The 10,645-nt window shown below is 38.0% G+C and overlaps 2 protein-coding genes across 3 annotated transcripts; one reads left to right on the forward strand and one right to left on the reverse strand.

Annotated features, from left to right (window-relative positions):
- Positions 1 to 1,120: 1,120 nt before the first annotated feature.
- On the forward strand, positions 1,121 to 4,534 carry LOC21402198 (pentatricopeptide repeat-containing protein At1g79490, mitochondrial). 2 transcript variants are annotated; one of them, XM_024163034.1, is made up of 2 exons: positions 1,121 to 1,289; positions 1,651 to 4,534. In XM_024163034.1, the coding sequence occupies exon 2, from the start codon at positions 1,885 to 1,887 to the stop codon at positions 4,387 to 4,389; it is 2,505 nt and encodes an 834-aa protein (XP_024018802.1). In that variant the 5' UTR covers positions 1,121 to 1,289; positions 1,651 to 1,884; the 3' UTR covers positions 4,390 to 4,534. The 2 variants fall into 2 exon arrangements, with proteins under 2 accessions (XP_024018802.1, XP_010092492.1); XM_010094190.2 differs by having other exon boundaries at positions 1,274 to 1,289; positions 1,750 to 4,534.
- A 791-nt stretch (positions 4,535 to 5,325) lies between these two features.
- On the reverse strand, positions 5,326 to 9,200 carry LOC21402199 (probable LRR receptor-like serine/threonine-protein kinase At3g47570). The gene is made up of 2 exons (XM_010094191.2): positions 6,548 to 9,200; positions 5,326 to 5,726 (listed from the first exon to the last, which is right to left on the reverse strand). The coding sequence occupies exons 1-2, from the start codon at positions 9,198 to 9,200 to the stop codon at positions 5,326 to 5,328; spliced, it is 3,054 nt and encodes a 1,017-aa protein (XP_010092493.2).
- Positions 9,201 to 10,645: the final 1,445 nt, after the last annotated feature.

The raw sequence follows: 10,645 nt of genomic DNA on the forward strand, positions 1-10,645 counted from the left end.
CCCCAAAAATTCGGGTCCAACGGCTACAAAATTTTCGGGCAGGTGGGGCAAAATTCGGGCAGTTCGGGCAACGGATAAAAATCCGACCGTTTGGTTCAAAAATTTGGGCAAAATTCGGGTTTGGGTTCGGGTTCGGGCAAAAGACCGTTTTTTTTCAAAATTCGGGCATTTTCAGGCTAACGGTCATAAAAAATTTGGGTAAATCGGGCAAAAATTCAGGCAGCTTCGGGTATTTGCCGGAAAATTCAAAAAAAATTCGGCGAACGGCGGGGGAAGGCTTCTCCACGGCGGCGGGTTGTCGGGGGGCTTACCATTTTCGGGCTACCCGAGCCCGTGCCCGAAGAAAAACATTTTCGGGCGGCGAGAGGGGCCTGCCCGCCGTGCCCGAAAATTTTCGGGCGGAGTGTCTAAAATATTGTTACGTTAAATAATGATAATAAATTACATCAATTAATAAAAAAAATAACAACTCACATAGGGACGTTTGGTTAGAGGATTCATACTATGATTTGAATCATAATTCATGATTCGTTATAGTATTTTCTCTCACAAAAAATACATGTAAATAAAAAATAATTTTAATCTCATGATTCTAATTCATGAACCAAACGTCTCTTTGTGTGCGTAGCATAAAGAGGTGCGGAGGAAAGAGGGAGGGCGAGGTAGAGAGAGCGACAAAGAAGAAAGAGAGCGTGACATTGACATTTTAAAATTTTAGGTACGTTTAGGGGCATTTTTGATAATACATTATATGTTAAAATATCTAATTTGAATTTTTATGATATTTACTAAACATTCCTTAATATCCGCTTTTAATTTTAATTACCCCTCTCAAATATGCTATTTCTTTAATTCACTCTTAATTTATTTATTTAAGGCTTATTACATTGACATTAAGTCTTATTCCATTGACATCTGTATGTTTTATGAAAATAACGGCACTCTTCTGACTAATTATAATTTACACCTAGAGTTAAATTTAGATGTTAAAAGACAAAAAAGCCCTATTTAATATCAACCATTGATCTTAAAACGCCAAATCTCAGCCCTCCATCGTACAAGTTCCTAATTATACTAAAAAAAAAAAAACCTAAATTTCATTTCCCACCAGCCCCACCCAACGACCGACCTCCCTTCCCCGCGGCCGTTCAGCTTCCTTTTCCGACCTGCCCATCGTCCGCCACCGCGCCGCCCAGCCTCCGTCGCCAGCCCACTGGACTTCGCAGACGCCGAACCGACGTCGATGCCGTCTCCATCTCCCTTCCTTCGCCACCTCTCCTCCCGAAATGGTATTTTTGTTGTAAATGGAATTTGTGAAATTAGTTTGTATGATTGTGGAATTAGTTTGTGTGATTAGTTGAATATTGTAAATTGTGGAATTTGTGTAATTAGTTTAGTTTTGGTTTTGTTAAATTAGGTTGCTTAGATTAGTCTGTGTGGTTTTGGAATTAATTTGTGTGGTTAGTTGATATTGTTGCTTGTGGAATTTGTTTTGTATAACTAGTTTGGTCACAGTTTTATTGATATTAGTTTGGTTTTGGTTTAAATTCTTGATATAAGTTTGTGGGATTATGGAATTATGGAATTGATTGTTGAAGTTGAGCTTACACTGTGATTAGTTATGATGAAGGCCATTGGTTGATTTTGCAGTTTTGGAGAGGTAGACATTGATGTTTCGTTAGTTGCTTCGAGAAATACTGGGGCAAATCAGAAGATATTGTCATGCTGAATAACAGTTGCCTTTGATAGGTGATGTTGCGAGGATGATCAGATTAACAATGCTGAATCAATGACAAGTAACTCTTCTTAGAGAGCACAAACAGAAGCCTTGATTCATTTTGATTTTCGTTTCATCAATATTTTCCGCAACAGAGGCACAACAAAATGATTCTCAGGAGGAAATTCTGCAGTTTTCACAGAAACCCCAAAAACCCCTTTAATCGTCTCCCATACGAGAACCCCAGTTATTATAACCATGATCTCTACACTAGCGGAAGAAGGTTCAGCTTCTTGAGCTCTATAATGGTTCCCAAGTTGTTTAATTTTTCTGAAAAACCCAATAATTATGTTATGTTTGTTAAGAATTCTAGTGTGTTGGACTATAATTTCCTTAGGAATTACTGTTCTGTTGTTGAGAGTGGTGATGTGAAGAAGTCAAGAGAGTGGACTGAGGAGGATATTGAGTATTTAGATGAATTGGGAAGTGTTATCTACACTGGGAAAGGTGTGAGGTCGGTTGAGCCTGGGGTTGACGACCATATCATGGTAGGCGGGCTGAAAAAACCGATTTTGAATCCCTCGGCGGTTGCCAAGATTGTTGAGGTTGTGAACAGGTGGAAATGGGGGCCTGAATTGGACACACAATTGGACAAACTCCAATTCGTACCGAATATGACCCATGTCGCGCAAGCATTGAAGGTTATCAAGGATGGCGATGCGGCGTTGAGCTTGTTTCGATGGTCGAAGAGGCAACAGTGGTATTTGCCGAGTGATGAGTGTTTCACTACATTGTTTGATAGTTTGAACCAGAGTAAGAATTTCGATGAGATCCAGTTGTTGTTTGAGGAAATGGTAAGGGATTCGAGTAGTAATGGAAGTTTATCGTTTGGTGCTTGTAATCGAGTCATTCAGTATTTAGCCAAGGCGGAGAAATTGGAGGTCTCGTTTTGTTGTTTCAAGAAGATTCAGGAGTCAGGTAATAAAATTGACACTGATACATATAATTCTATCATGAAATTATTTCTAAACAAGGGTTTGCCTTATAAGGCATTTGAGATTTACGAGAGCATGGAAGCTGCAAATTGTTCGTTGGATGCTTCGACTTATGAGTTGATGATATCTAGCTTGGCAAAATCGGGCCGCCTTGATGCTGCAGTGAAGCTCTTCCAAGAAATGAAACAGAGGAATGTTAGGCCCGGATTTAGCGTCTACTCATCGCTTGTTGATTCGATGGGAAAGGCTGGGAGATTGGACACATCTATGAAGCTGTACATGGAGATGCAGGGCTATGGGTTGAGGCCGCCTGTGATAATGTACGTTTCTCTAATCGAGTCACATGCGAAGGCTGGGAAATTGGATACTTCTTTACGGCTGTGGGATGAGATGAAAAAAGCAGGGTTCAGGCCTAACTTTGGGCTGTACACATTGGTTGTTGAGTCACATGCGAAATCTGGTAAACTTGACATTTCATTATCCCTCTTCACGGAGATGGAGAAGGCTGGTTTTCTGCCCACCCCATCCACATACACTTGTCTCTTGGAAATGCACGCTGCCTCGGGACAAGTAGACGCTGCCATGAAGCTGTATAACTCGATGACAGATGCAGGTTTGAGACCAGGTCTTAGTACCTATACTTCTCTTTTAACTCTGCTAGCTAATAAGAAACTCCTTGATGTGGCTGCCAAAATTTTACTCGAAATGAAGACCATGGGATATTCTGTTGATGTGAGCGCGAGTGATGTTTTAATGGTGTATATCAAGGATGGTTCCGTTGATCTTGCTTTAAGATGGCTCCGTTTTATGGGTTCATCGGGGATCAGAACGAATAATTTTATAATCAGGCAGTTATTCGAGTCGTGTATGAAGAACGGTTTGTATGAGCAGGCCAAGCCTCTGCTTGAAACCTACGTGAACTCTGCTGCAAAAGTTGATCTCATACTTTACACATCTATTCTAGCACATCTTGTGAGATGTCAAGAAGAGCAGAATGAGAGGCATTTGATGTCGATACTTGGCGCCACTAAACACAAGGCGCATGCTTTTATGTGTGGACTGTTCACCGGCCCGGAACAGAGAAAACAACCGGTCCTATCTTTCGTGAGAGAATTCTTTCAGGGCATCGATTACGAGTTGGAAGAGGGGGCTGCAAGGTTTTTCGTTAATGTTCTCCTCAACTATCTTGTTCTTATGGGGCAGATAAACCGAGCACGATGTGTTTGGAAGGTCGCCTACGAGAATAAGCTTTTCCCTAAGGCAATAGTTTTTGATCAGCAAATTGCTTGGTCCCTTGACGTGAGGAACTTGTCAGTAGGAGCTGCTCTTATAGCTGTTGTGCATACGCTCCACAGGTTCAGAAAGCGGATGTTGTATTATGGCATTGTCCCTCGACGCATTAAATTGGTTACCGGGCCTACTTTAAAGATCGTGGTAGCCCAAATGCTGAGCTCGGTGGATTCTCCGTTCGAGGTTAGTAAAGTGGTACTAAGGGCTCCGGGCGACTCTGTAATGGAATGGTTTAAGAAACCAATTGTGCAACAGTTTCTTTTGAACGAGATTCCATCGAAAGCCGAAGTCCTCATGCACAAGTTGAACATTCTTTTCCCTAGTTCCGCTCCCGAAGTAAGATCTTTGTCCCCTCCCAAACCTCTCATTGGAGGGAGGGCAATGTAACGATTGAGAATAGCTGAAGCTTATATCAAATTAAACCTCTTTGTGAAATGGAATTTAAACCTCTTTGTTTGTGAAATGGAATGTTTTAAGTTAATTATTTCTTTAGATGCATTAGTCCTTTATTTCTCGTGCTTGTGTTGTGATTTGGGGGGTTCCGGAAGTACTTCTAATATATTCCATTTTGAGGTCTTTACAATGAAGAATGAGGCATGATTGAATAATATTTATGTTGATACTACTGAGAGTGACGTAGGGCCAAGAGAAGAGAAATAGAATTGAAACAGAAAATAGTCATGCCCATTTATTTAAAAACATACTTTTTGAGTTTTAGGCCTCGTTCACTTTGCGGATTCGAGTTTTCAATTCGAGTTGAGATGTGATATTTTCTGAGAGCTTTTCACTATAGCAGAAAAAGTTAGATGTGACATTTTCTGAGAGTTTTTTACTGTAGAAACCTATAACTGAAAACTCGAATCGGTGAAAGGAACGAGGCCTTAGACTTTTAGCTAGATTCCATATTTGCCTCTATATTATTGCTTATTCAAAAAATATTTCTTATATTTTAAACTAGGTCAAAAGTACTCTTGTTTAGTTGCATATCATTTTTAATTTGAATTTGTGTTTAGAATTCATTTGAACCTAAAATTACCTCCATCCTTCTAAAATTCTTAAGGTTCTAACTCATTTTAATGTTCAAAATTCAACCCAAACGTTTTCAAGCCCAAAAGTTCAAAACTAACCATTTTCATTCACATTTTTTTTAAGAAACTCATACTTAAATTTATAGAGTACCGCATTAAACTACATTGCTACATGCATGCATGAAAATTGGGATCACATCATTTCAAAAGAAAAAAAAAAAGAAAAGACTTTTTTCTATACCTAATCTATAGATACAATTTTAAAAATGATGATGATTGTACGGTACTTACTATTTCAATGTTGCTTAGGCATATTTACAAGTGTGTCTCTTGCATGACATAGTCCAGCAACTACGTTAGCGATGTGCATTTGTGGCAGTTCCACGGAGCAAGCAACACCGATCCTAAAGATAGAAACCAAGCACTCTTGAGTTATTTCGCGTCGAACAAGAATCTCGTCGTGAAAGCGCGTTTTGTCCGACGTATTTTCTTCATCATGATCTCCTTGAAGAAGAATTTTGGGATCCAGTATTTCTTCTACATGTTGAGGCAAAGCAAGTGAAACAAAGTTATGCAGGTTCATGTCATCTTTAAACATGTCATCCGTAGGCTTCTTGCCGGTAAACATCTCCAACAAAAGAATTCCATAGCTGTACATATCTCCCGATGTTGACACCTCACTTCCCATGCCATACTCTAATAACACAACACCATAATCAGTTAAATAGAGGAAGAAAAAGTCTTATTTATGAATCATATTGTTGTGCTTGAAATGATACATGTTTTTTTTTTTTTTTGGTTAATTGCTCTTTCTTCTTCGTTTACGCCATATATTATCACTTCAAAAACTTTTGGCACAGAGAATAGAAGACACACGTATAAATAAATATAATTTATAACATACTATTATAACACTACTTTCTTCTCAAATGTAATTGGAAGATTCAAATGTTCTCGGCGGCATAAACATAATGTCAATAATAATAATTTAGTGGGGGTTTAAAAACATAGTGTCAATAATAATAATTTAGTGGGGGTTTAAAAAAGTAAGAAATGGCAATCCCTTGAAATATTGACTCTTTAGAAGCACAAGACAAGTTGGAAGTGGCATAAACAGTGTGTGAATAATAATTTAGTCAAGTTTCAAAAAAGTAACAAGAGTCAATCTCTTGAAATATTGACTAATATTGGGAGTAAGAGACAAGTTGGAAGTTTTTAAGTGGCATAAAGATTATACGAATAATCATGTAGGCCCCGTTGATTTCACCGATTCGAATTTTACTATAGCAAAAAGCTATCAGAAACAAGCACATTTAATTTTTTTATGACAGGAAAAAACTCTCATATAAAGTCACATCTCAACTCGAAACAGCAAACTAAACGGGTGCGTAGTGTCTAAAATGGTTAGAATCAATTTGTAATTCTGCGAAATATTAGCAACTATACTTAAATTGCAGATAATAGGTTTAGTACAAGAAATTATAGACAAGGACGATAAATTTTGATTTTAAATTTACCTGGAGCAGCATAGCCGACGGAACCTCTTAATCCAATAGAACTAGTTTGGTTTGATGAAAATGAAGGCCGGGAATCGTGTGGGAGAAATCTCGCCAATCCGAAATCTCCAACATGACCGGTCATGTCACTGTCCATAAGAATGTTGCGTGGCTTTAAGTCACAATGAGCTATTTTGATGTCGAAATGGTTGTGGAGATAATCTAGAGCATTTGCCACATCAATGGCAATGTTCAACCTTTGAAGGAGATTCAGATTTCCCTCTTCATGTAGCCACCTTTCTAAATTCCCATTAACCATGAACTCATACACTAGAGCTTTGAAAATGTTTCCTTGAAAGTCGATGCTCGAACACGCGGTTAAAAGTTTGACGAGATTCCGATGCTTAATTCCTTTTAAGACTTTACATTCCGCTATGAAACTTTTTGATGCTTCTGAAACTTGAAGGTTTAATACTTTTACGGCAACAACTGATTGATCATTCAGAATCCCCTTATACACAGATCCAAAACTGCCAAGACCAATTAAATTCGAAGAAGAAAAGCCATCAGTTGCTCTAAAAAGATCTCCATATGATACTCGCAAGACTCGAATCCCGAAGGATAGCGATCCCAAAGTTGAGTCACTTGTTCTTTTCTTTGACCAACAGAGAAAAATGAGAATCGACAACAAAATCAATCCAATAATTCCACAAGCAACTGAAATTAGCGCCTTTTGCGTAGCGGATAAATGATGCCTTTTGTTTTCGGTATCGTAGATGCATCTTGGCAATTTTAATTGAGCTATACCTCCACAAAGCCTTGTATTTCCTGCCAAGGAAAATGCACTTACATTTCTGAAAACGCCCTCAACCGGCACCTCACCTTCTAAGTCATTATATGATAAGTTTAAATCTTGTAGAAAACGAAATGCCTCCAAGTATCTTGGAATTTTTCCAGACAAGTTGTTGCGAGAAAGATTGATCTCTTGAGTTCCTTTTAAAGAAGACAGAGACTTTGGAATTGTACCGTGAAACAAGTTGCCCTCTAAGTACAAATACACCAGGCTTGTGCAACTACCAAGAGTATCAGGAAGTTTGCCTGCTAAACTATTTTCAGAAATATCTAGAAGGGCAAGATTCACCAGTTGTCCCACTTCTCTGGGGATCGAACCGATTAAGTGATTTCTAGATAAGTCTAAATACTGAGACAAGGATTGCAAGGCAATCACTTGTTTTGGTATGGGACCACTAAGATTATTTCGAGAAAGATTCATCGCGAGCAAACTCTTACACTCCCCTAGACTTGGCGGTATGCTTCCTCGTAGGTTGTTTAACATCAATGTTAACGCAATTAATGATGTTAAATTTCCTAAGGAAGATGGGATGGCTCCTGAAAGCTTGTTGTCTTCCAAAGAAAGTGAATTCAGGCTCTTCAATCTTCCTATTGTTTCTGGTATATGGCCGCTTAGATGGTTTTCCTCCAAACCTAATGCCACCAAGTTGATGAGATTTCCAATCCCAGTTGGAATGCTTCCCGTTATTTGATTTCTTCCAAATGCCAAGAGATTGAGCTTTGTTGAGAAGTTGCTTATAGACACTGGCAGCACTCCTCCTAAGTTATTGCCGTCAATAGCCGCAACTTGTAGATTTGTGCAGTTCAGAAGAGAGTAGATAAAATCCAAGTCCCCCTCCTCGCCATAACCGAGATTGTTCTTATGAATTGTAAGCATATACAAGTCGGACAAGCCTGCAAAACTCGGCACTTTGCCACTCAAGTTGTTAGTTGAAACTTGAATAAGCGATAGTTTCGACGCATTAGAGATCGAAATAGGAATCCGTCCGGTGAAATGGTTTGAATGGAAATAAAGAGCTTCAAGATTTGGAAGAGTGTGACCCAAGTCAGGAGGAAGACTTCCTACAAGTTGGTTTGTGTGGACAGAGAATAATTGAATGGAAGATAAATTATATAGTGAGGAAGGGATGGTACCATTCAGGTTATTCAGGCCTAGTGCAAGATATGTCAAACCTTGTAACTGGCCAAGGCTATTTGGAATATTACCATGAAAATTATTTGATTCCATGGTGACTATCTCAAGAGAAGAAAGGTTCCCAAAGGAAGATGGTATTTCCCCAACAAAGTCGTTGAATCTTAAATTTAGTACTTGAAGTTTTGATAGATACCCCATACCATTAGGAAGTTTTCCTGTGAGATTGTTACTTCCTAGTCCTAGGTACCATAGATTGGAGCAGAGAGATATGTTGACCGGAATTTCGCCACTCAAGGAGTTGTTCTGAAGCCGTAGTACTTGCAACCGGAACAAAGCACCAATTTGTGGAGGAATTTCACCCTCAAAACTATTGTTTTGGAGATTCAATGTCCTTAGAAAGCTCAAATTTCCGACATGGGGAGATATTTGGCCCTTTAGTTCACACGAGTCGAGGTCCAACATAGTAACTCTTTGGTGTCTTCGACCGCAAGTAATGGCTTGCCAGCGACAAACATGGAGTGAATCATTCCAAGAATTGAGGATGCCTAGCGGATCATCACTTATTTTGCTCTTGAAAGCAAGTAAAGAGAGCTTGTCCGTCTCATTGCTAGGGCGGCCAAGTGCAAAGGAGATTGAACTTGAAGCAGTCATCACCATGAAAATATGGACAACAAACAGCCAAGACATGCTTAAATGAATCATATTGCGTGGGACAAGTTGAATTTGTTCAGGGGATAATTCTTAAGAGCATATACAAGTAGAGAAGTTGAGGAAATTTTGTGTTTGAGTAAGACTGCAAGGAAACTTTTAAATATGGTTGTTAATATGTTGCTAGTATTGTTGACTTCTTATTGATAAATTTTGGAAAATAATGATTTAAGTTTCCGCAAATTTAGTCCAATCACTATTTTTTAAATAATCAGTGCTCCAAACGCGAGAAGAAAAATATGTGCCGTCTTCAAATGCATGTGACGCGTGTAATGACGACTATACATGATTATTTCCTTGATTTTTTTTAACCATGATTACAATTGGACAAAATTGAACTAATAATACTGTTTTTTAAATTAATAATAATAATTGAGACTTTTTTTCCGTATTTTAATATACTAATAGATTAAATTTTTTATTCGTTAAATTTATATAAAATTACATAAAAATTATAAAATATATAAATTTAACAATTAAAAAAATTTAACTTAAACGCACCAAAAAAAAGTCTCTTATAATAATTATTTGTTTTGATTATTGTATAGTTGTGAAGTTTCATTCGGCACAGAGAAGCACCTGTGTTGGCACGTCTAGTCAGTAGTCACCACAGCAAGAGGCATTTTGCAGCCACATTTGTCATCTTTGAAAGTATTAAGAGACGTTTAGTTCATAGATTAAAATTATTTTTAATTTATGTGTATTTTTTATAACAAAAAATATTATAATAAATCATGAACTATAATTTAAATTATAGTATGAATTCTTTTACCAAACGTCTCATTCATTTAGTATTCTTGAAAAAGACAAGAAAAGCCTTATTTAATATCAATCATTGATCTAAAAACGTCAAATCTCAGCCCTCTATCGCACAAGTTCCTAATTATACAAAAAAAATCCCTAAATTTAGGAGATGTTTGTTTCTTTATATTCATTTTTAAATTTAAATTATAATTTATAATTTTTTATAATATATATTTTTTAAAAATACAAGTAAAAAGTAAAATGAGAATGATATTCAGAATACATAAATCAAACGTCCTCTTCATTTTCCACCAGCCCCACCCAATGACCGACCTCCCTTCCCTGCGGCCGTTCAGCTTCCTTCTCCAACCTGCCCATCGTCCGCCACCGCGCCGCCCAGCCTCCGTCGCCAGCCCACTGGACTTCGCAGACGCCGACTCAACGCCGATGCCGTCTCCATCTCCCTTCCTTCGCCACCTCTCCTCCCGAAATGGTATTTTTGTTGTAAATGGAATTTGTGAAATTAGTTTGTATGATTGTGGAATTAGTTTGTGTGATTAGTTGAATATTGTAAATTGTGGAATTTGTGTAATTAGTTTAGTTTTGGTTTTGTTAAATTAGGTTGCTTAGATTAGTCTGTGTGGTTTTGGAATTAATTTGTGTGGTTAGTTGATATTGTT

The sequence above is a fragment of the Morus notabilis genome, unplaced genomic scaffold (genome assembly GCF_000414095.1).
Source record: "Morus notabilis unplaced genomic scaffold, ASM41409v2 Scaffold666, whole genome shotgun sequence".
Taxonomy (NCBI): Eukaryota; Viridiplantae; Streptophyta; class Magnoliopsida; order Rosales; family Moraceae; genus Morus; species Morus notabilis.

Excerpts from the sequence above, each read along its gene's own strand:
- LOC21402198 (XM_024163034.1), top strand. The coding sequence starts at position 1,885 with ATGATTCTCAGGAGGAAATTCTGCAGTTTTCACAGAAACCCCAAAAAC.
- LOC21402199 (XM_010094191.2), bottom strand. The coding sequence starts at position 9,200 with ATGTCTTGGCTGTTTGTTGTCCATATTTTCATGGTGATGACTGCTTCA. Across the intron at positions 5,727-6,547 it reads CGTCGGCTATGCTGCTCCAG|AGTATGGCATGGGAAGTGAG; the intron begins GTAAATTTAAAA and ends TTGTGTTATTAG.